General features: G+C 44.7%; 1 protein-coding gene across 2 annotated transcripts in view; it reads left to right on the plus strand.

Annotated features, from left to right (window-relative positions):
• Positions 1–782: 782 nt before the first annotated feature.
• The window catches only part of LOC118217604, a 30,241-nt gene continuing 5,338 nt past the window's right edge, over positions 783–25,685 (plus strand). Inside the window, exons 1-10 of one of the 2 annotated variants that reach the window (XM_035399510.1) lie at positions 783–1,152; positions 2,553–3,147; positions 6,043–6,118; positions 13,150–13,229; positions 14,946–16,122; positions 19,092–19,238; positions 19,716–19,867; positions 21,349–21,517; positions 23,485–23,548; positions 23,998–24,097. In XM_035399510.1, the coding sequence (XP_035255401.1) occupies positions 2,599–3,147; positions 6,043–6,118; positions 13,150–13,229; positions 14,946–16,122; positions 19,092–19,238; positions 19,716–19,867; positions 21,349–21,517; positions 23,485–23,548; positions 23,998–24,097 (2,514 nt within the window). In that variant the 5' untranslated portion in view covers positions 783–1,152; positions 2,553–2,598. Of the gene's footprint in view, positions 2,214–2,552; positions 3,148–6,042; positions 6,119–13,149; positions 13,230–14,945; positions 16,123–19,091; positions 19,239–19,715; positions 19,868–21,348; positions 21,518–23,484; positions 23,549–23,997; positions 24,098–25,685 lie in introns of both variants that reach the window. The other variant, XM_035399509.1, reaches the window with a different exon arrangement.

Here is a 25,685-nt window from a genome sequence, read left to right on the forward strand (position 1 = left end):
GCATTGCACTGATTGGTTGTTGGTCCACTCTGTTCCTGCTCTGGGACAATTTTTGACGCAATTTGTCTTATATTAGCCCATCTCCGTATTGTATATCCTCCAGTATCTCATTTTTTTTTTCTAGCCTCCAGTCTGCACAGGCCTATAGTATATGTTGCATTTTGAGCGGCTAGCCGCAGTGCTGTTTAAGTCGTTTCCCCAAACTGTTAATTCAGTTGCAAAATGTCCGCTAAAATATAGGCTACCAAGAAACAGCATCGCCTGCAGGCTGTTTTAGGCAGGCTATCAGCTATTTAGCATGTTCTGTGTGGGAATTCCAGCAGACGCTCGGTGATATGAATCAGAAAAGCCACTTATTTAAAGCACATTGCGACGCAGGCTAGCCTACTTAGCTGTCATTCTGAGCGATATTACATAATGCAGTGGCCAGTGCAAAGGGCAAACAGAAACCATAAGAGAAGGTTTAGGGTGACTAGGGTGCAACATAATAATAATAATAATAATAATAATAATAATCACAAGGATCAATTACTCATTCATTAGTAATTAATAATAACAATTTCTCACTTGTTCTGACTATTGTAGTGACCAGCCCATAACGGGTTTTATGTAATATAGCTATATCGGGCACATTCTCAGTGAGGATTACATTTGACCTTTGGAAAATATGCGGCATTGTTATGTTAAACCTAAACATGCTTTAATGCCCGTTAGCCTGTACTGTAACGCTAATGTATAAAGACTTGTTTTTCTTTTAAAAGGTAACCTAAGGGCAGGTGGACCCTGCAGCATAGCTTACTAAACAGATAATAATTAACTCATTAAACACGAATACCTGGGTGGATTTAACGGATAAAGGGTCTGAAATTTTGGAAAAGACTGCTTTCTTCACCCGGAGTGAAATTCAGCCAGTTCAGATACAATACAAAGACATTATTATAGTGCAAATTTTATTATTGAGTGTAGTTTATTCGACATACTGAAAGGACGCGGAAAAGTTTTCAGCGCGATCTTGCGACAAGGAGACTCCGTTTTCACGGTGTTTCGCGTCCAAACGAGGCTTTAACTTGTTGCGTAGTCTCTGGATATCATGTATGTCCCGTCATCTCCACCGTAATCAAGTTAGCATGCATGGGAGCTGACGTTTGCAAGGCAAGTTCTTTCTGCGGGAGTGAAACCAGTGTTTGAGGACAGAACGAGATGATCAATATTAAAACACAGCCTTTACGGGGCAAAATACTTCTATAACTGTTGGTCTGCAGGTGTATCATACAAAATTGCTACTCTGCACAGAAACGTAGCTCGGTAGTCTACCGTTACGCGATTACGCAATATTCATGTACACGATTTAATCGTTTTGCTGTTGTGCCTATTGCGCCTGTCCTCTGTAAGTATTGTTCTAACGGTTTGTCTATTATTAAGTAACTTAAAAAAATTTTTTTACAATGAATTATGGCACAAATGTAAGACCATACCTCCGTGAGGCCAAGTGTTCAGAAGTGAATTATGGTTTTCACACTTTTGGCAATTTGGCCGTTTTCTGGGTGATTGTATGCTGTTAAACAGTGTTTCATTTGACCTCATGCCTCAACTGTGTTCTGTATGGTGAGAGTTTTATGTGTCGGTGCAGATGGGACAAGCTGCAGTACATGTCTGCACTGGGATCAGAAAAGATCAGGCTCCTTCTGCGTACAGTAAATATTTGCGCGCATTCTCTGTGTATTCAGTATCACGTGTTCTATTTGGCACCGTGCATATTGGCATTGCAGGACGAGCGGGCCGACGCATTTTGTATCATTACTCATTTAATGAGTGCACAAGTCAGTTGGAACATCTGAATGTCACAAGAGTTTTGTGAACCCTGGAAAACACCCCCTGGGCTCGAGCCTGCTTTCCTTGCCTCCCCCTCCCTCGTTCCTGCCCACAGCGCCTGGGGGGGTTTGTGTCTGTTCCTGGCCGCACTGTAAACTCTTTGTTGATCCTAAGAGCCTGCCACAGTTAGCCACACTTATGCTTGACTGGAGAAGGTCCCACTTCAGGAATTCCTCTGCATTATGTCTCCTACAAGTGAGCAGCGGCTGGATTCAAAACAAAACCTTTAGGGAAACAAAACAAAACCTTTTAGGACCTTTGCAGGATTGTTTGCGGGATTGTTCTATATACCCATGTCATCCTTCTCCGCTCGCTGTTTTGTTTGGAAACGGGAAATTCAGGTAAACAATTTGTTTAATATTTTCTTGAAAAAAGACTGTGATATACTTTATATACAACTTATGGTGTATTTGAATACTTGGGTGTATCTGAATCGAGTCAGCTTTGCTGCAGTGATACACACATAGTGTTTTTGTTAAAGTTTCTTTGTAGAAAACTTCTAAATTTTACATTTTAGTTCTCTTTTGTAAGGTCTGTCTGAGTCATCGAGTGCCGCTGTTCTTCTGCCGTTTCCGACGTAGGAGCAGGGCGCTATGAAGCTGCTGCCTTTGCCAAAGTTTAGAAGCAGGCAGCCAGAGCATTTTTTTGTGTTCTTTTGCTGTTTCCCCCGGCAACCATAGGCCGCCTCCCAGATCGGCTCATTAATAACTTGTGAGGGGCCCCGTGATGGAGGCCCTGAAACCGGAGACCCAGAAACCCGAGCCGCGCGGAGGAGCCGGCTACGAGGCAGCCAGGCGGCTAGGCGCAGCGTCCGCGGCGACGGGACCGGGGCACGAGCGCCGCGCGGATCTCCTGACGTCCCGCGGATCACTGGGCTACGGCGGCGGGGACTGGACAGAGGTGGGGGGGCAGCAGAATCGGGAAAAGGCGCAAAGCGGCTTGTGGCGGGTCCCCATCCAGGACGGTGAGGTGCCGGGTGTCGAGGGGAGGACGTCGTCCGGGCCCGCCGCGCCGGACGAGGACATTATCGCTGACTCAGCACCGGCGCTCGTAGAGGCCCCCGCTCCTGACCCCCCGTCTGGGGGTGCCCCGGGGTGCGGCGAGGGTCCACTGGGGAGCTGGGGCACCGCCCGTCTCAGGTGTACCCCCGGGAGGGAACAGGCGCGACTCTGCGAACTGGGCGCCGTTAAAAACGGCTGGCTGCCCCTTCACAAGAGGGCACTGCTGTTTGGCGTCCCCCTGCATGTGCGCAGCACCGAAGACCCTCCCCACCAGGTAAGGCACCTGCTAACTGCTATAGAAAGGTTCCTTTTAACCAGGTAAGACACCTGCTAACCGCTATAGAAAGGTTCATTTTAACCAGGTAAGACACCTGCTAACTGCTATAGAAAGGTTCCTTTTAACTAGGTAAGACTCCTGCTAACTGCTATATAAAGGTTCCTTTTAACCAGGTAAGACACCTGCTAACTGCTATAGAAAGGTTCCTTTTAACCAGGTAAGACACCTGCTAACCGCTATAGAAAGGTTCATTTTAACCAGGTAAGACACCTGCTAACTGCTATAGAAAGGTCCCTTTTAACCAGGTAAGACACCTGCTAACTGCTATAGAAAGGTCCCCCTGAGCCAGGTAAGGCACCTGCTATCGGCTATCCTGTATAAATGATACTGCTTAAAAGTGGCTGTTAAAAAGCCGATGGGATCATACTGTGAGGGAATAAAGCCCTGTTAAAACGTATTTTTGGCCACACCCAGAATGTATTAATCAGCCGTGTAACTGTTGTTTAATTGGTGGGTGTGGTTATGATATTTAACAAAGTTGGAGAATTTTTAAATGCTTAATTTTTCCCCCCTGAAAAGCAAATTTCATGCTATGGCAGGGTATATAATTTGAAGAAAACAGCTCTAGGTGTACTCAAGTGCATACAGTTGTAAGACAAAGAGGTTAAGTCCATGCTGTATATATATTTTAAATGCAATGATATATTCAGCATTCTAATGCCTTGGGGCGATGGAAGTGTGTGTATGTGCATGTGTGTGCGTGTGCGTGTGCATGAGTGTGTGTGTGTGTATGAGTCCATGTCTGTATGCGTGTGTGCATGTGTGTGTGTGTGTGCGTGTGCATGAGTGTGTGTGTGTGTATGAGTCCATGTCTGTATGCGTGTGTGCATGTGTGTGTGTGTGTGTGTGTGTGTGTGTGTGTGTGTGCGTGTCTGTGTGTGTGCGTGTCTGTGTGTGTGTGTGTGTGCGTGTGTGTGTGCGTGTCTGTGTGTGTGTGTGTGTGTGTGTGTGTGCACAATTAAAAGTTGTGCTGGTCTGGCTAAATGTTCTCTGGCTGGGAGAAGCCAGTTTCCTGGAGTTTTCTCACGGCAGGACGTAATTTCAAGCACAGGGTTTAAATGTCGGAATTCCTAAGGGATTACGTTTCATGTGACTACATTTCTGCTATCCCAGTCAACACAATTAGTGCATGCTTGAGTATGCTTACGTAACTGAAGGATTTATCAACGTGGTATGTGACAGATGACAGATAGGCAAGCATTTTTAATCTTCAGCTTTCAGTGTTAATAAAACTATAACTGAAATGTTACTTTTTATGCTGTAGATTATGGTTCTGTACACTAGCACAAGGCATTCTCACTTTCTCTGAGTTTACTTGTAACTGTAATCATGACTGTGAAGGTATTGCCTGTTACATTGTCACATTATGTTGTTGATATACAGTATATACACAGAGACAGAACATTATAGAGTACTATAAGTACTCTAAGGTAGAGTGGCATTGTCCCATTTGGGAATAGAAGCTTGACCCTCCGTTGCCAGCCCTGTTCTCAGATCACTACACAGTGCGGTTGGCCAGTGTATCTCAGTCAGTAGCCGGCACAAAGAGCCCTATAAAATAAAGGCCTGATTTACTCCTGTCTGCACACTGAAGTCTCTCAGGCTGGCTGAAATCCCATAAGGAATGTCTCAGAGAGCTCCAGCTGCCGGCTACAGCCAGAACCACATCGGCACACTGTGTCTTTCTCCATGGTGGGTCACAATGGCCCCATGCCACCTGGGGGCCCAAGGGGGGTGAGATTCAGAATTGTACATCCATAATCGTACATCTAACTATATTGTTCTTAAGATTTTTTTTTTCCAGTCCAGTGCTAAGAATTATATAGAATATGCACACATGCACACACGCACACACACACACACACACACACACACAGAGACCACACACACAGTGCAGTGACCACTTTAATAGGTACACCTGCTCCTCCAAACAGGGAATCATGAATCATGTAGCTGCAAATCAATATATAAAGCATGCAGACACGTACAGTGGGCACGTGATCACCTAAACTGGATGACTGAGGATTGGAAAACCTTTTTCTTAGTTGGACAAATCTCACTTTTTGCTGCGATATGTGGATGGTAGGGTCAAAATTTGGTGTACATAGCATGATTCTGTGTATCGATCAGTTCTGCCTTGTGTCAACAGTGCAGGCTGGTGGTGGTGGTCTAATGGTGTGAGGAATGTTTTCTTGCCACGCATTAGGCCCCAAAATACCAACTGAGCATCATTTGAATGCCACAGCATTGTTGCTGACCATGTGCATCCCTTTATGGCCACAGTCTACCCTTTTTCAAATGGATACTTCCAGCAGAGTAATGCACCATGACACAAAGCACACATCATCTCAAGCTGGTTCCATGACAGTGACTTCACAGCATGAATGTGTAGCCAAAAAATTTTCTGGAACTGCATGATGCTATCAAGTCAACATGGACCATTAGTTGAATCCATGTCACAAAGAATTAATGCTGTTCTGGAGGAAAAAGGGAACTGCAACAGGGGGTTCTCCCTGCACAGTTAAATGTTCAGTGTTAAATTAACGCTTATGGAGTACATATCATCCCTATTGGACTCATATGTATTCTGTAAAGAGTTGGATTAACACTGGACAATCTACTGTGTGGTACTAGATGGGTTAGGCTTAGGGTTAGATGTATTTAATAAAGTGTACATATATACACTGTGTTTTGTTTATATTCTAATCTATACAATATATGAAACAACTGTTGCTTTTTTTTTTTTGTTGCTTAGCAACATTTATGTTCATGGAATCCTGAAGGAATTATGTTTGTTGGTTTTTCTAAGCTTTCATGTCACTTGTTCTCCAGGAAAAAATGAAGGCTTACATTGCTGCTACCACCCCCAGAGGGTACACAAAGAAGTTGACTGGAAATGGTCACATAGGTAAGTAATCATTACCCTTCAGTCTGTCTGCTCAATATGTCTAACCACAGTTTTTTAAAGCATAATAAGAATAATTTCTGCCATGTGGCAGTTTGGCCATCTTTCGTTATTTTTCTTTAATCATACCGGATATGGTAGTGAACAATCTAACATCAAAAGTGAAGTGCTTTTGAGGAAAAAACATAATCACTGATAGGACAGCCAATCAGCATCAAGGCCATACAGCTTCTTAGTGATCATCTGATGTGTTTTTTACGTAGCTTTTACAATCACATGGGAGCTGCAAGGCCTTGCTGCTGATTGGTTATCTTAACATCCAATAGAAGCATTTCATGTGGCCTCTGATTTTTGTTTGTTCACAGTGATGTGCAGTATTAGTCTCAGAGCTTCTTAAACACAGTGTTGTGCAGTTATGTTGTCTCAGTGCTTCATAAACACAGTGTTAAACACAGTGTTGTGCAGTTATGTTGTCTCAGTGCCTCTTAAACAGTGTTGTGCAGTAGTGTTGTCTCAGTGCTTCATAAACACAGTGTTAAACACAGTGTTGTGCAGTAATGTTGTCTCAGTGCTTCATAAACACAGTGTTGTGCAGTAGTGTTGTCTCAGTGCTTCATAAACACAGTGTTAAACACAGTGTTGTGCAGTAATGTTGTCTCAGTGCTTCATAAACACAGTGTTGTGCAGCAATGTTGTCTCAGTGCCTCTTAAACAGTGTTGTGCAGTAGTGTTGTCTCAGTGCTTCATAAACACAGTGTTAAACACAGTGTTGTGCAGTAATGTTGTCTCAGTGCTTCATAAACACAGTGTTGTGCAGTAGTGTTGTCTCAGTGCTTCATAAACACAGTGTTAAACACAGTGTTGTGCAGTAATGTTGTCTCAGTGCTTCATAAACACAGTGTTGTGCAGCAATGTTGTCTCAGTGCCTCTTAAACAGTGTTGTGCAGTAGTGTTGTCTCAGTGCTTCATAAACACAGTGTTAAACACAGTGTTGTGCAGTAATGTTGTCTCAGTGCTTCATAAACACAGTGTTGTGCAGTAGTGTTGTCTCAGTGCTTCATAAACACAGTGTTAAACACAGTGTTGTGCAGTTATGTTGTCTCAGTGCTTCGTAAACACAGTGTTGTGCAGTAGTGTTGTCTCAGTGCTTCATGAGCGCAGTGTTAAACATGGTGTTGTGCAGCAATGTTGTCTCAGTGCTTCATAAACACAGTGTTGTGCAGTAGTGTTGTCTCAGTGCCTCTTAAACAGTGTTGTGCAGTAATGTTGTCTCAGTGCTTCATAAACACAGTGTTGTGCAGTAGTGTTGTCTCAGTGCTTCATGAACACAGTGTTAAACACAGTGTTGTGCAGTTATGTTCTCTCAGTGCCTCTTAAACAGTGTTGTGCAGTAATGTTGTCTCAGTGCTTCATAAACACAGTGTTGTGCAGTAGTGTTGTCTCAGTGCTTCATAAACACAGTGTTAAACACAGTGTTGTGCAGTTATGTTGTCTCAGTGCTTCGTAAACACAGTGTTGTGCAGTAGTGTTGTCTCAGTGCTTCATGAGCGCAGTGTTAAACATGGTGTTGTGCAGCAATGTTGTCTCAGTGCTTCATAAACACAGTGTTGTGCAGTAGTGTTGTCTCAGTGCCTCTTAAACAGTGTTGTGCAGTAATGTTGTCTCAGTGCTTCATAAACACAGTGTTGTGCAGTAGTGTTGTCTCAGTGCTTCATGAACACAGTGTTAAACACAGTGTTGTGCAGTTATGTTGTCTTAGTGCCTCTTAAACAGTGTCGTGCAATAGTGTTGCTCAGTGCTTCATAAACACAGTGTTAAACACAGTGTTGTGCAGTTATGTTGTCTCAGTGCTTCGTAAACACAGTGTTGTGCAGTAGTGTTGCCTCAGTGCTTCATGAGCACAGTGTTAAACATGGTGTTGTGCAGCAATGTTGTCTCAGTGCTTCGTAAACACAGTGTTGTGCAGTAGTGTTGTCTCAGTGCTTCATGAACACAGTGTTGTGTAGTAATGTTGTCTCAGTGCTTCGTAAACACAGTGTTGTGCAGTAGTGTTGTCTCAGTGCTTCATGAGCACAGTGTTAAACATGGTGTTGTGCAGCAATGTTGTCTCAGTGCTTCGTAAACACAGTGTTGTGCAGTAGTGTTGTCTCAGTGCTTCATGAACACAGTGTTGTGCAGTAATGTTGTCTCAGTGCTTCATAAACACAGTGTTGTGCAGTAGTGTTGTCTCAGTGCTTCATGAACACAGTGTTAAACATGGTGTTGTGCAGTAATGTTGTCTCAGTGCCTCTTAAACAGTGTCGTGCAATAGTGTTGCTCAGTGCTTCATAAACACAGTGTTAAACACAGTGTTGTGCAGTTATGTTGTCTCAGTGCTTCGTAAACACAGTGTTGTGCAGTAGTGTTGCCTCAGTGCTTCATGAGCACAGTGTTAAACATGGTGTTGTGCAGCAATGTTGTCTCAGTGCTTCGTAAACACAGTGTTGTGCAGTAGTGTTGTCTCAGTGCTTCATGAACACAGTGTTGTGCAGTAATGTTGTCTCAGTGCTTCGTAAACACAGTGTTGTGCAGTAGTGTTGTCTCAGTGCTTCATGAGCACAGTGTTAAACATGGTGTTGTGCAGCAATGTTGTCTCAGTGCTTCGTAAACACAGTGTTGTGCAGTAGTGTTGTCTCAGTGCTTCATGAACACAGTGTTGTGCAGTAATGTTGTCTCAGTGCTTCATAAACACAGTGTTGTGCAGTAGTGTTGTCTCAGTGCTTCATGAACACAGTGTTAAACATGGTGTTGTGCAGTAATGTTGTCTCAGTGCCTCTTAAACAGTGTCGTGCAGTAGTGTTGCTCAGTGCTGTATGTGCACAGTGTCGTGCAGTAGTGTTGCTCAGTGCTGTATGTGCACAGTGTCGTGCAGAAGTGTTGCTCAGTGCTGTATGTGCACAGTGTCGTGCAGAAGTGTTGCTCAGTGCTGTATGTGCACAGTGTCGTGCAGAAGTGTTGCTCAGTGCTGTATGTGCACAGTGTCGTGCAGAAGTGTTGCTCAGTGCTGTATGTGCACATGGGCGGTTTGCACTTCTGGCCTTCATCAGCTGTGCGGCTCATCTGTTCTCTCACGGGCTCGGAAAAAAGCCCTGGGCATCACGTCCAAGTCAGGCGCCTATCCCTGGCAGAATCGCCTCATTCAAAGATCACGATGAACTGAGAACAAAAAACAACGCGAATTTCCAAACGGACCATTTTCCCCGGGGCCCGAAAAGCAGTGCGCTGCCCGAGGAAAGGGCCACGTTGTGGCACGAGTTTGGCCCCACCTTGGGACAACTCACTTGGGGATTGTACTGCTCTTCCACGATAAAGGAATGATGGAAGTACAGCTGGAATGTGTCCCCCAATTACTGCTGCTGTGGTTTTGTTTGGTGTGACCAGAATGTTCTGGAAGAGCTCTGCATAGAAAACAGAGAGGAGCTCAGTGAGTGCCTGACTTGGACATGAATGTTTTCTTGTATTATTAGCCTTCATGGCAAAAATGTGTTTTCATCAGACTGCCAAATCATTGTTTGTAGTTTCATGCCGCTAATCCCACTATTTCATCCCGCTTCTGTTTTTTATCAGAACAGAAGTAAATTAGTGTAAAAAAAGCAGATATAGAAATGTCCTGTGTTCCAAAGACACAGCATTCTGTGGGCTAGCAAGACCATTCTAATGCTTTGGTCTGCCATTAGAATAAGCCTTGTTTTACTGAGATGTACCCTGCTTACTCATTGTGCAACATGTGTGTGTATAAGCTACGATGGCTGAGCTTAGTTGTGTTAGCGTGCGTGGGTGGGTGGGTAGGTGGGCAGGGGGGTTGTTCATGCCTTGTTGAAGGCCCTGTCTCTGACTCCATGGTCTCCTACTGTCAAAGGCCCAATCAGTAATTTTGGTCGCTGATAAAATACTAATGGCTTACAACAAGCAAAAAGACAAAGATAATGTCCTATATTATAGCATAACGATAAAGATGCTCATTAAAAGCACTTAAAAAGGAAAAATAAGTCTTTAAAATAAGTGTTGGTCCGATACTAGTTCCTTGCTCATCTTTTATCTTCCACATTTGACTCATCTTCTTTGTATTTTACGTATTAGCATTTTGTAGTCCTTGCGTAGCTCATCACCATGAAAATAAACTTATCAGTCACACATGAAGCAAGATATCAAAAGGAATAGTTTTGCCAACCATGCCTAACTACCTCAGATATACTTGACATTGCCACAGTGGCATTATGCGAACTACAACAATAACAAAGGCTCAGAAGTCTAAGCAAAGTTGTTGTCCAGGTTATCAAAACATCTGTGCAAGATGTTAAAAACTACGAGTACCATTATCCATCGTGATACTTAGTTGCCATCCTTGTAACGTTTGTTGATTAGCAACCGAAATTACTGAGTGGAGCTTTAACTGCATAACATCTCATAATAGTTAGGAAACTGGGCTTGCACCTCCAAACTGTCACAAAGAATCTACAAAAGAACATTGGGCAAAAAAAAATGAAATAGCCCTGAAGCACCGAAAAGCACTCAGACAGTGGCAAAAAACAAAACTTTTCCCCGCTGGGGAAAAATCTTCGGAGGGACCCGACTATTGACAGGGCCCATCCTCCGCTGGCTGGCCTGGTGTGATAGTTAAGACAGAATTAATGGTAACAGAAATGTAGTGACGGATCTACCAGCGCAAACAATAAAACGGGTTGGGCTGGTTACAGTGAGAGGTGGATAGACTACCCAGGTTGGGCATTGCTGTTGTACCCTTGAGCAATGTACTTAACCTGAATTGCTTAAGTAAATAGATGGATGAATGGGCAGTTTGTAGAAGGAATTTACGTTGTGTTCATCACTGTGGATGAGAGCCCCTGCTAAATGTCTAATGTGTAATTTGAGCTCTGGGTGTCAATCACAGAGGGTAACCTGCCGCTCTGTGGCAAGGAAGGGTTTAAAAAAACAAAACTGCACTGCTCTCATTGGACGCTACAGCTGTTCGCCGAAATCCCCTGACAAATCAAAGCACGAGAAATGATGAATGTTTAATTTTCCAGGAGAAATCATGTCTGATTCAATCCCCCCTCCTCTTAACAAGTTAGCGTTTGGACTTAATGGGAGAATGTCTGGGGGATGAAGCTGACTTCGTTCTCATGCAGTGCATGCAGGCCATTACTGTTTAGATGTCTTTCTGGCATGTTAAGTGGTTTCATGCAATTTTCACACGACTGTAATTCTCCTCCATAGTTACCACCTAATGGAAAATGTTTATGTTAATGTTTGTTTAAATTAGGGATGGCTATTTAATTTGAAAAACTGAAAGAACCAGTGGCAATATATTTATGAAGTCCAGTATATTAATTTATTTTTTAAAAAGGCTTTTGGCCTGGGTGTCTTGTGTAGAAGTATAATATTTGATGACAGACATACAGTGAAAGTTAGTTTGTTTCTAAAAATAGGAAGTAGGAGGTGATGTTTGGGAAGCAGACATTTTATCATGAAGCTGGTTATTACTGTCTATTAATTGTCGTCTGTCTTCTCGCTGGCATGGAAAGGCGGTTGGCATAGGCCGTTGAGACGTTGTCAATCCAATTACTGTCTGCTGCCACAAGCACACTCGGCCCACGAATTGCAGTTAACAAATAATTACACAAATGTTATTAATTAGGAAGCAAATTCGCAAAAACTGTGACATGGGAGCTGTCTGTTTAAACAGTCGGCATCTGTATTTTCAAATTATTTTCCAATTACAACATTAGTGAAATATGTAACACAATGTGGTTTGTTCTTAATGCTGAATCACAGATTTAATTGATAGTTGCTCTTTTATGTTTACCTTTATTTTGTGTAGAGGGTATATGTAAAAGAGATTCTGTAATATACATCATAACATTATCTGCTTTTTTGGGGAGTACATAGGCCTATTGGGAGATGTGACCAGTACATTGTGGGATATCAGCCTCATCCATGTCAGGTTGTAGGAGAGTTACATAAGCTAATGAAGAAGAAGTAATTTTATCTGCTATTCCCCTGGTGTTTTCAGTTAGCAGCCAGTCATTCAGACAAGCGGAGGAAACTGCTGTGACATTGATTCATTTTATAATTTTGTTTGAAAAGTTAATTTTGAAGAAGTTAAATTAAACTTATTGTTCCCTGAAGGGCACAAACAAATGAAGGAAAAATCTAATATCTAAACTTCAAATTTGAAGCTAAAGCTACAGAGATGCTAATTAGCAACTGAAGCCACGGTTATCACACACAGGCCTCTCAGATTAATTTTAACCTTCATGTACTGGACATAAACCACTTATAGGTTAATACACCACAATTCGTTTATCCCAGTGGTGTTGGAGATTGTAAATAAACTGATGTGTATTGACTTTTTTTGCGGTAAATCATCAACGGTTTCTAAAGACGCAATGCCCAAAATGGATAAATAATTTACAAGGCGGAGCAGATGTGAGAACGCGGAAGATAAACACTTGGTAGCTCATTTTACAGTGACCCGCCTCTCCACAGACGGGTTGGTTTGCTCCTCAAAGCCCGACATTACAGAAATTACTGATGCAAGTAAAGTTACAGGCCTACTATTTTAGGATGTTATTTCCCATTGAAGTATAGTAATACATTCTATTCCGGCTTGTTGTATAACTGTTTAAATACTGTTAAAGTGTTGGCAACAACAGCAAAAAGTATTAGGAACTATAACAACAAACATGCACACACATACGCACACGTAAACAAACTTCTCCAGGTTTGGGTCCAAACAAAAAACAACACTTTTCCATACTGTCACAATGAATGATATGTAGTTTAAAATCTGGATCTAGGAAATGTTTTTTTATCCTCTCAAGGCTACACTTCATTCATTGCTCATTTCTTATTAATTACCAATACAAAGGGTAATTATTATTTATTTATCTTTAGAAATGAGAGTAATTAAGAGGACGAGCTATCTAGAGAATAGATGTCGTTTAAGTGATAAATGTGTCTTTCTTTAATCTATTTTGATGCTGTATTCACAGATGGAAATCGGGTAGAAAAATGTGCTCAATCCCTGGGCATCAGGCCATTGGAGAGTCCCAGCCATCCAAACACAAACCAGGTAAAATAATATCAGTAAGCATTTTGTATTAATTGATTCTGTTACTAAGCTATTTTTCCCCCCCATATCCAATCTTCTTATCTAGTACAGGCATATTAATGCATGGACTGTTAATTATTTGAATATGTGAAAATGATGTAGTCAGGTACCTTTGTGTTTTATGGAGTTATGAAACATGTACAACGTTATTAGCAGGGTCATCGTGTTAAATTTGATGCAACGTCACTGAATATCAGACTTAACATTAATTTCATGTTGCATCACTAATATGGATTTAGCTTCCGTTCTGGTCAGGACTCATTTTTGCAGTGAGAAGCTGAGAAGCAGAACACACTGCCTCGGTTTGTGTCTGGGGAACGAAGGTGTATGTCTGTCTAAGATGTTTGGCCGTCCTGCTTGGGTGACCTGGAAAGCAACGCTATCTCCAAAAAAATAAATAAATAAAATGGATTTGTCAAAAGTGCAGTTGACGTTGCTGACATCATTCAGGTCATTAGTCAGACTGTGGTCGACTGTTGTCCCTAAACAAGGCCCACATGTCCGCTGTTGTGTTTTCAGTGGAAACAATCATCCAGTGAGCCAATGGGGGACTATTGCCCCTGTCCTCCAAACGGGGGAGCGTGAGTTGTACACGGGAATTGGGGAAGGGCTAAACGTCAACTTCGCAAAACCAGTCCGTTTGAGTGTCTGCGAAAATCGGGTTTTCTACCTCTTTTCCTTTTCCCGGCTGTGCTATCTGAGGTCAGTGTGTTTTCTTTCTCACGTCTCATGAGATCTCCAGGGAGTCTAATCTAGCCCAGTCCAGCCTAGCGGTAGTAGGTATGTGGTCAGGGCAGTCTTTAAAGAATGTGCTTACTGGTCAACATTAGCTATGCTGTGACGGAACAGGGCTAAGAAAACAAGAAGGCTCTGTACTTGTATGCTTAATCTAAACGTAGTCTGCTGATTATGCTTATGGTAAGTCTGCTGTTACTTTCTACTCTACAAACAGTCAGTGTTAAATCAACCCTATCAGTGTTTGAGTCCAGTCAGAGTGTTATTTTACCCTACTGGAGTTGAATTTACTACATCATAGTTGCTTTAACTCTGAATACATAGACACATTTAGATTATATTAACAAGGAGTATAGAATTGTCAAATGTATCCTGTTGTTTCAGATTAGTCTTTCACACACAGATGTGGGGTTCACTCTTTGTAACTGATGGATTTTAACTCAGTCGACCTTTGATACTTGGATCATTTTTGTAGACATTTACAGGCATTTAGCAGATTATCCAGAGCGACTTACACAACTCTACATCGCGTCCACATATACAGCAGGATGTATACTGAAGCAATGCTGGTTAAGTACCTTGCTCAAGGGTACTGCATAACTGTCCTAGCTGGGAATCGAACCGGTGACCTTTATCTCCTGAGCCATTATATTACGCTGCCGCCCAATCACATTTTCCGTGTGTATCTCTCTTGGTTCTCTCTATCCCTGGCATCCCGTGTTGAGCCTCTGTTTTAACAGTTCACTGTGGCTTGAGTGTTGTCTAACAAGCTTAACATCACTGCAGGAACTCAGAGCCAGTGTCACGGCAGTAACAGTAAAGACCGTCCATTTTGAGACGCTCTTCTTTGAATGGGTTGTTGCGAGGCCCAGGAAATCAGCAGGACAGGCTCTCACGGCGGTTAAAGAATTAAAGGCGTCCCTCTGTCTCCCCTTCCCCCAGACACCGAGGTGCTGGAACGCGTCGGACCGGGACGGGGAGAGGAACATGTACGAGGAGAAGAGGACGCGTTGGCCCCCGCGCTCCGGTTTCGTCCAATCGAACGGCTCGCACGCGGACGGGGGTGTAGCCCACCCCCGGGGTTCCCCGCTGCACAGGACCGCGAGCGCCCCGTGCCCCGAGGACTCCGACCCCAAAAATCCGCCCAAAACGAACTCGAGCTTCTCCTCCATCACCATCACCGCCCGGAGGGTCCCTCAGCCTGCCAGCGTGCCCTGCCGGGACGGCCCGGATCCAGGCCGCCTGACCCAGGCCTGGGGCTCTGTAACCAAGGCTCGGGGTCCCCTGGCCCAGGCCTGGGGCTCTATAAGCCAGACCCAGGGTCCCCTAGCCCAGACCTGGAGCTCTGTAAGCCAGGCCCGGGTCCAGGCCGATGGCACCGTGACCCAGGCTCCTGAGGCACACCCCACCCCGGCCGGGAGCTCCACCCCCACTCCCGCCCCCACCCCACTGCGTGCTGTTGCCAGCGGTGACCACGAGCCGGTTGTGCTCCGGAAGAAGCCGGTGATCCTGAAAGTGACGGAATGCCAGCAGGCCTACCGCGAGGGGGAGGGGCCCGCTGCGACCAGGCCCCCGGAGTTCCGGCACAGCTACAGCGAGGGCGACCTTAAGCGGGACGCCACCTCCGGGTCCCGGGGCCGACCGCGGGACCCCAGTCGGGACGTCCCGGCCGGCAGAACCAGCAGCTCCGTCCTGTACCTGGATAAGTCCCTGTCCCTTTCCCTGGAGGAGCCGGAGGACAGGAGACAGGTGCACAGGTCCACCCTGTCCCTCTACCTGAGCAGGACCGCCCCCCCGGCCCCCGAGGAGGGGTCGACCGGGCCCCGGCGGGCCCCGAGCTGCTCCGGACTGTTTGGGCGCCCGGACCCCGCCCCTCCGGCTGAGCTCAGCGCCCCCGCCCTGAAGCGATGGAACCTGTGGCCTCCTGGGAAATCGGAGCCCGGAACAGCAAGCGACGGGCCCCCCGAATCGAACACCCGCACCGGGTCCTCGCCGCCGCTCGGAGATGCGCGGCAGACACGGGCGGGGACCGCGGGGAACGGCGGGAAGCCGGGGGACGAGGTCCGTCCCCGCCCGGGAGATTTCGAGATGCGGCTTCCCGTTTTCAGTCAGCCACGCGGTCAGTGATCACACTGTTCTCTCCTAAAGAACCCCTGCAGATGCAGTTAAGAGCTCCTTCCAGTGCCCTTTATACAAACCAGACAGGACAGGATGTCCCTGAGAGAGAGAGAGAGGGGGGGGGAGAGAGAGAGAGAGAGAGAGAGAGAGAGAGAGGGAGAGAGAGAGTGCGGGGGAGAGAGAGAGAGGGAGAGAGAGGGGGGGAGAGGGAGGCAGAGAGAGAGGGAGGGGGGGGAGATAGCAAGAGAGGGAGAGAGAGAGAGAGAGATGGAGGGAGCCAGCAAGAGAAGGAGAGAGAGAGGGGGGGAGGGCAAGAGAAAGAGGGGGGAGGGTGAGAGGTGGACAGAGAGAGAGAGATGGCAAGAGAAAGTCAGCGACAGAGAGAGAGAGACACTTCAACATTGCAGTGAATGAACTAAGGGAGAAAGCACACAGGGCCTTCTACGCCATAAAACTACAAATTTGTGTAGAAATTCCAATTAGAATTTGGCTTTAAATCTTTGGAGCTGTAATCGAACCAATTACTCTTTATGGCAGTGAAGTGTGGGGTCCACTCATCAGTCAAGAATTTGGTAAATGGGACAAACATCCAATTGAAGCCCTGCATGCAGAATTCTGTAAACATATCCTGAAATTACATAGAAACACAACAAACAATGCATGCAGGGCAGAATTAGGCCAATACCCATTACTTATCAAAATACAAAAAAGGTCAATCAAATTTTGGAAGCACCTAAAACAAAGTGACCCCCACTCACATCAATACAAAGCCCTGCAATACCAAGAGTTGAGCAAAGCAAACAATCCCCTCACTCAGCTGGTCCTGAGCCTTAGTTCCCCACATACACTAACACACACTAACACCTCATCTGCTCAGGATCAGAACAAAACTACAAACATAATTAGAATAAACCAAATTGAAACACAGCTGAAACAGAATTATATAACCTACTGGGAAACTACAACAAAACCGCAAAGTAAAATGAAATGTTATTTGGCCCTAAAAAGACAGTATACTGTAGCGAAATACTTGACCACAGTTACTGACAAAAAACTGAGAACCACCTTGACGAGGTACAGACTCAGCGAGCACCACTTAGCCATAGAAACTGGCAGGCACAGAAAATCATGGTTGCCAGAAGAAAAAAGATTGTGCCAACAATGCAAAGGCAACCAAATTGAAACTGAAAAACACTTCCTAATGGAATGCACAAAATTTGACCAAATTCACCAAAAATTCTACCAAAAAATAATCCAGAAATGTCCCCAATTCAATGATATACCCAATGACGATAGATTACCCTACCTATTAGGAGAAGAAAAAGGTTGCTGCATACTAGCAGTACAATTTGTGTTCTCTTGCCATACCCTGAGGGACAATGTGTGACCACCTCATGCACACATTTACACACAGCATACACACGTACAAGCAGACACATAATATTCAGTCATACACACAACACACAGATAGTCAGACACACACGCACACCTAACATCACTTACTGATATTTTTGTATATATTTTTTATATAACAAATTCACATTCTCAGATTCATTGTATATAGTTGTATGTTGTAACCACTGCTTTGGCAACACAAGTGCCTATATTTGTCATGCCAATAAAGCACTTTGAAATTGAAATTGAAATTGAGAGAGAGACAGCCAACGAGAAAGAGGGAGAAAGAGAGCAAGAGAGAGAGTCAGTGAGAGAGTGAGAGTTAGTCAGCAAGAGAGGGAGGGAGGGAGAGAGAGGGAGATAACGAGAGAGCCAGCAAGAGAGAGCGAGAAAGAGAGCAAGAGAGAGAGAGCCAGTGAGAAAGCGAGAGCGATAGAGAGGGAAAGTGATGTACCTAGCAAATATACCATGCCTTTCTCACATAGTATAAACCCTCATTTTTAATGCTTTTTCCATGATGTTTTCCTCATGCATTGGTAATGGGATAATGTTGTAATCCCCCTCTATGTACTGAAATGCACATTCCTGATATATTCTATAGTACTGCAGGGTTGAATGGCACTGAATGCACCTCTGAGATCCTGTTTCATTTTCACCTCTTTCACTTTCTCACACATCTTCTGCACGTACAGTCACCACTAAGCCAGAGTCAAAAAACCTATTTACTTTAGAGGCTGGGTGAAGTATGAAATCAGGTTGGGGTTAACTCATACATACAGCATACAGCAGCATGTTTATGGGGTGGGGGAATATCACTAAATGAACAGTATTTCTGTGCAATAGTTGCTGGAAAGCTGCAGGTTGCTTTTGGAAGATAGGAACAAATATTAGAGATTCAAATGAATTCTAACTGCCAAATTATTGGCGAAAAACTTTTTGTTTGTCACAGGCTACCTTTTCATACTGTTGGCTAGCGATTGCAGTGAACTGTGGGGTAGGGTAGGGGGCAGCGTGGCCTTGGTTTTGAAGTGAGTGTTTTCAAGTCAAGGCTTATGGCAGAAGGTTAGGGACAAAGTCGCTTCTCTTGCAGTATTACCAGGCTCACACTAGTAAACTTTCACACACGGCAATAAAGTGCATTTGACTTGAATGGGAGCTGAGATTGTATTGAATCATATGAGGTGATATCTAGCAGCACAGGTAAACAGTGGCAGGTCATTGACCAATCCGTTAGAGCAGTCTTTTCTGGACCTTGAAACCTAGTTGCTGTACGCTGTGCCTTTTTCACAATACGGATAGCCTCAGCTGTGCTGGAATTTCCCAGCAGGCTTTGCGTATTGACCTTACGCGTGCGGTTTTTGAAGGATGTTGTGACATCTCCCCGCAGTGAATACCCTCATTTGTTCTTAAGCAACACGGAATGAACCCCTCTTCTCTCGCTTGTTATCGGCAGGATTTATTTTTTTTCTCGAGTTTTTTACTTTAGTGTTTGTTTCTCTCCAAAGAGCCGGAGAATCGGGGGTGGGGGGGGGGGGGGTCTGATAAGCGCTAATCGGCTCTTTTCTTCCTCTCCAGAGCGCGTAGCGCACAAAGGCCTCAGCGTGGTCTTCGCCCGCAGCCCCGATCCGGTTACAGCCGATTTGAAGCAGCAGAGGAGAGGCACGCCGAGAAGCTCCGCCCCGCCGGCTTCAAAGGCCCCCCCTGACTCCGGCACGGCACAGGGTACGAGCGGCTCGCTGTACGAGCTCGCTTTTTATCCGTCTGACGCTTGTTATTAACAGGTTGGATCACGGGAGCTCAAAGCTGATCTTTAATATTACATGTGCCAGTACTGAGTCCTGTACTGAGCTGCCAGGTATGTTTTACAGCTTAATGGTACAGTATGTTTCTATTCTATATTATGCCTTTGCAGTGAAGAAATGATATGCAGTTCAGACTGAATGTACTTGGACACAGCTAGTTCGTATGTGTGTGTAGGTGGACGTGAGGGCAGTTTGTTAATATGGAAAAGGCAGACTGTACCTCTTGTAATAACCTGAGGAGAGATCATTCCCCTAACTTCAGGTATAACATGCTTTTACTCTGCTATCAAACTGAGAAAGACATCTTGAGCACCAGGTGGCACTCTTGCCTGTAAGGATTTACTGTATCCTGTAAACCAGTGCAGTCATCTGAGCCTCCTGGCTTCTCTTCCTGCAGGGGAGGATTCTGGGAAGAGCCTGCACATTGAGGGCGTGGTCCAGAGGGGTCCTCGGAGGGCGGTTTATGAAAATGGACCCCCCAGGCCTTCCAGCTGGACGGGATCCTTCCCAACATCACAGATCAGCACATCAAATTCCCTCACTCTCAGAGTACGTGCGGATTTACCCCCGACTAAATATATTTATATTTAGTTGAATATAATCGTAAATATAATAGAATATAATTGAATTTAATATTAATCCAGTTCTGATGACTTGTTATAGTGCACTTTCCTTCCCTATAGAGGAAAGAGATTACAGGTCATTGATTCACACAAAGAGCATGTGAATGACTGGTCTCCATTGTCGAGGTTCCCTCTGTCCTGATCAGGAACACTTCCACAGTGAGCATGGGGTTCTCCATGTTTAATGCACACTTCCACAATGAGCAGGGTTCTCCAGGTTTAATGCACACTTCCACAGTGAGCGGGGTTCTCCATGTTTAATGCACACTTCCACAATGAGCAGGGTTCTCCGTGTTTAATGCACACTTCCACAGTGAGCAGGGTTCTCCATGTTTAATGCACACTTCCACAGTGGGCAGGGTTCTTCGTGTTTAATGCACACTTCCACAGTGAGCAGGGTTCTCCATGTTTAATGCACACTTCCACAGTGAGCAGGGTTCTTCGTGTTTAATGCACACTTCCACAGTGAGCAGGGTTCTCCATGTTTAATGCACACTTCCACAGTGAGCAGGGTTCTTCTCCATGTTTAATGCACACTTCCACAGTGAGCAGGGTTCTCCATGTTTAATGCACACTTCCACAGTGAGCGGGGTTCTCCATGTTTAATGCACACTTCCACAGTTAATAGGGTTCTCCATGTTTAATGCACACTTCCACAGTGAGCAGGGTTCTCCAGGTTTAATGCACACTTCCACAGTGAGCAGGGTTCTCCAGGTTTAATGCACACTTCCACAGTTAGCAGGGTTCTCCATGTTTAATGCACACTTCCACAGTGAGCAGGGTTCTCCAGGTTTAATGCACACTTCCACAGTGAGCAGGATTCTCCATGTTTAATGCACACTTCCACAGTGAGCGGGGTTCTCCATGTTTAATGCACACTTCCACAGTTAGCAGGGTTCTCCATGTTTAATGCACACTTCCACAGTGAGCGGGGTTCTCCAGGTTTAATGCACACTTCCACAGTGAGCGGGGTTCTCCATGTTTAATGCACACTTCCACAGTTAGCAGGGTTCTCCATGTTTAATGCACACTTCCACAGTTAGCAGGGTTCTCCATGTTTAATGCACACTTCCACAGTGAGCAGGGTTCTCCATGTTTAATGCACACTTCCACAGTTAGCAGGGTTCTCCATGTTTACTGCACACTTCCACAGTGAGCAGGGTTCCCCATGTTTAATGCACACTTCCACAGTTAGCAGGGTTCTCCATGTTTAATGCACACTTCCACAGTGAGCAGGGTTCCCCATGTTTAATGCACACTTCCACAGTTAGCAGGGTTCTCCAGGTTTAATGCACACTTCCACAGTTAGCAGGGCTCTCCAGGTTTAATGCACACTTCCACAGTGAGCAGGATTCTCCATGTTTAATGCACACTTCCACAGTTAGCAGGGTTCTTTCTTTTTTGCAGGAAGCTCTGGAGCTCTACCGCCCGGACTTCATCAGTCGCTCTCAGGGACGGGTGAAGGAGCTGGAGGAACGGGCGCAGAGACGGAGGGCAGGTCAGGGCTCGGACACGGCCCTGGAGACAGGGCGGGGCCGCCGGAGGAGGAACTGCACCACTCCTCACCCCCTCAGTGGTGAGTGTCTGCGCACCTGCTGACGGCTTGGGTCACCTGTACAGTCCTCAGGGACGGTTGAACCCTCAGCTGCCTCTAAATGTGTTTGTGGAAATACTGCATATACACTGTTCATGGGGAAACCATTTCCCTTTTCCTGTAGTAAGTACCCTGTGCTCTGCAGTGTGTGAAATGGATGGTAGATTCATTCAAGGGAGAGCATGGCTTTAGCCTGGGTACAAGAAGCAGAGATTAATCTACAGTGGTTTTAGCCTGGGTAGGAGGAGCAGAGTTTAATCTGCAGTGGTTTAGCCTGGATATAATGAGCAGAGTTTAATCTGCAGTGGTGTTAGCCTGGATATAAGGAGCAGAGTTTTATCTGCAGTGGTTTTAGCCTGGGTATGAGGAGCAGATTTTAATGTGCAGTGGTTTTAGCCTGGGTACAAGGAGCAGAGTTTAATCTGCAGTGGTTTTAGCCTGGGTACGAGGAGCAGAGTTTAATATGCAGTGGTTTTAGCCTGGGTATGAGGAGCACAGTTTAATCTGCAGTGAATTTAGCCACAGATCATAAACCACATTTGGTCCAAAATTATGAAGGGAAATGGGCAAAAATCCAACATATAGCATCAGCTTCAACTGATTGTTGTTGTATTGTTGGCATATAGTGTACAACAGTCAGAGTGTAGCACAGTGGGTAAGGAACTAGATATGTAACCAAAAGGTCGTAGGTTCGATTCCCGGGTAAGGACACTGCCGTTGTACCCTTGAGCAAGGTACTTAACCTGCATTGCTTCAGTATATATCCAGCTGTATAAATGGATGCTATGTAAAAACAAGTTGTGTAAGTCGCTCTGGATAAGAGCGTCTGCTAAATGCCTGTAATGTAATGTAAAAGGCATGAGCAATTTCTCTTTTTCATATACATTTAATGATGTATTTAATTCCTTGTTTTTCTTATTCTCTGTGTAATTATTTATATTATGATTATTTATCATGGTTAAAGTTCTCTTAACACAATCCTATAGATGTTTGTTTTTTAATTTTTATTTTTTATTTTTAGAGCTTAGTGGTATGTTGTTCTTGCCATGATTCGATTTAAATGAGCTTTGTGCTCTCTTGTGGTCAAACTGCAGTACTGCAGTGGGCACAGTTGACTTGAACATGGCCTATTTTCAAGGAGAAAAAGACATGATTGCATTTAATGTTTTTATGCATGTATCTAAACTGTCTCAGTTGTTTAGTAATCATTTTAGAAGAGAAGATGTCATAATGTTATTTAATCGCGTACATTTCATACATTCTGGAAGCTGTCATTTGCGAAGAGCGCATAAATTATTGGTAAAGAACAAGCAAAGCTGTTTTATCTCACTTGCGTACTCATTGGTTTTTGTAGCAACTGAAATGAATGAAATCATTCTTTAGTCAATTTCCCAGAAGACCTGTGGCCTTACCCTTTCATCCAAACATTGAGTTATTTTCCACATGCCCGTGTTTGATATTTCACCTCAGTGGATTATACAGTAATCCATAATGTGTTTAAGTTTGCAAATTGCTAATTAAGTACCTCTACGCACGGTGGATATGTTTTCCGTCAGGAGATCGTAGCGTATTCCATTTGTTAATTTGATATTGGAGCTCGATGCAATAAAAAACATTCACGGGAGTGTAATGTAATAGCGTAATAATGCATAATCAATTGGCCAAACTTAATTTATGGCAGATGTTTGTATTAGTATTGACTCTGAGGGCTTTGCACAATAACGGTTGGGCCTTGCTTTCCAATCATGAAAGTTAACCAACTGTCTGCTGGTCTCTTTGTCTTTTTTATGAAAGTGTTGAGTGTGTACATACAGAGAGACTGAAGGTTTTAATTCTCCTACAATGGGATGATTAGGATCAGTCTGCGCTTTCTGACTCCAGGGAAACGGGGATAATAATAATAAGGTGTTGCGGCTGTGGCTCTCAGTTCTGATTGTGTGTGCTTGCAGATAACCTCTTCAGACCGAGGGAGAGGAGCATTTCCCGGAAAGACATGCAGCTCCGGTCCAAGCGGTGAGTCGGACCGCGCCCTCGAGCGCTCGGTCGCGGTCCCGGTCCTCCTGCCCTCAGAACCCGGTTCATCGGCGCGATCGAACGGTCTCAGCGGAGGGACGCTCCGACCCGTCAGTCCCCAGCACAACATTCGCCGCGCTGGCCTCGAGTTATTTTTGACCCCTTTCTTCCCCCATTTTTTCTATTTTCATTATTCCTTTGTCGTCTATCAAGACATATCCGATTAGACGCCATTTTCTTTGTTTCCATTGTTGGTTCAGTGAATGGCGCGATAAGTGCATCTTAATGAATTGATCCGGTAGCAAATAAACTCCGTCTGAGAGAGAAAATGGAGGAGACGGGCCCGTCGATGTGTTCCTCCTCCCTCCCCCCCCCCCCCCCCGACGGTTCGGCCCAGATCTCTGCACGGTGTCCGAATTCCCCCCTCTCTCTCTCCTCTCCGTCGACAGGATTTACGACAAGCTGCCTGAAGTCACGAGGAAGAAGGAGGAAGAGAAGAGGAGGGTCCTGTTTCAGACCAACCGACTGCGGGCGGAGATTTTTAAAAAGGTGAGGCCGCTCCCGCGCGCTCGGACGCGTCCGAACGTCGGCTCCCGACCACGTGTTCCGAGAGGTTCCGGGGCTTCTTTAGGTTACGGACTCGATTAACCGAGACCACTGAAGAGTACTCGGTCGTCCCTTGCGTCCCTCCGTCACCCGGTGGTCCGTCCTTCATAAAGATGGCGTCTGTGAGGTTTTGGTTCCGTGGGCTGTGGCAGTCCCCTGCTGTTGAATGTTAGAGCGCATTTGTTTATTAGCTCTCTGTGCGCCAGAGTGCACTCCAAGTGCTCTCTGCTCGTTCGGAAGTTCAGACGTTCGGAACGTTGCTGTTTGGAAATTCTGAGCACTGTGCACTGGAAGCTCTGGCTGAGCAGACGGTTTATCCGAGCGTCTGATCATTCCGATCTAAAAAATGGCTGAAGAGGTTATTGTTGTTTGTAAATTAATGAATTTCAATGAGGCTCTAACCAAAAAGCACTGAAAATCAGAGCAGGCTCTTCAAGTGAATTTACGAACAAACCCTTTGCAAACAGCCAATGGATCAAAACACTTCAACCACCAACTGTGAAATTGACAAAGCTGTTCATTTGAAACCAGCTCGGCAGAATATCTACATGAATCTATGATTTGAATAATGGTTATGGGTTGTCCTCAGTTAACTTGTATTTAGTACTTTATTGATGTTTCTCTGAACATTCGCTGGTCTGGCACTGGTGCTCACGTGACTCAGGTGGATGCATTTATGTTCTCTGTCATGGTAGTTTGCTGCAGAGAAGCACGTCTGCTAAAGGAATATAATGCAATAATTTCAGTAAATAGAACACATGTGCCATAGGTTCTGAAGGTCAGGACTGTGTTCTGCTGTGGATTCTAGAACAGGACTGTGAGGTATGATGTGGATTCTAGAACAGGACTGTGAGGTCTGGTGTGTATTCTAGAACATGACTGAGTTCCGCTGTGGATTCTAGAACATGACTGTGTGTTCTTCTGTGTATTCTAGAACATGGCTGTGAGGTATGATGTGGATTCTAGAACAGTACTGTGAGGTTTGGTGTGTATTCTATAACATGACTGTGAGTTCTGCTGTCTGTTTTAGAACATGACTGTAAGTTCTCACAATGATTCCAAGACAGGACTGTGAGTTGTGCTGTGTATTGTAGAACAGGACTGTGAGTTCTCATGTGGATTCTAGAGCAGGATGTTGAATTCCAGAATAGTCTCTAGAACATGACATAAAATTCAATCAACATAATCACCCTAAACGGTGAATTCCCAATCATAACTGAAATTCATATGATGCTATGTGTATGAAGGGGAAAAATTTTTATAAAATGCTTTCATGTGAGATTCCTTGAAGTAAAGTTAAGAAGTAAATATGTCATTATAATCTGCAGCCAGGTGAGCAGAGAGCAGGTACTGTAACTGCAACATCCCTGTCCTATAGGCTCAGTTAACTCCAGAAAGGTCATAGCTATAGTAGTTGCGTTCAAAGCGATATCAAAGTCTTACTGCAGCACAGCCAATGTTTGTGTGTGGGTGCAAATTGCCAAAGGGCATTCCTGGCTTAATTTTAATATTTTTTATTTACAGATAAAAG

The sequence above is a fragment of the Anguilla anguilla genome, chromosome 18, assembly GCF_013347855.1.
Source record: "Anguilla anguilla isolate fAngAng1 chromosome 18, fAngAng1.pri, whole genome shotgun sequence".
Taxonomy (NCBI): domain Eukaryota; kingdom Metazoa; phylum Chordata; class Actinopteri; order Anguilliformes; family Anguillidae; genus Anguilla; species Anguilla anguilla.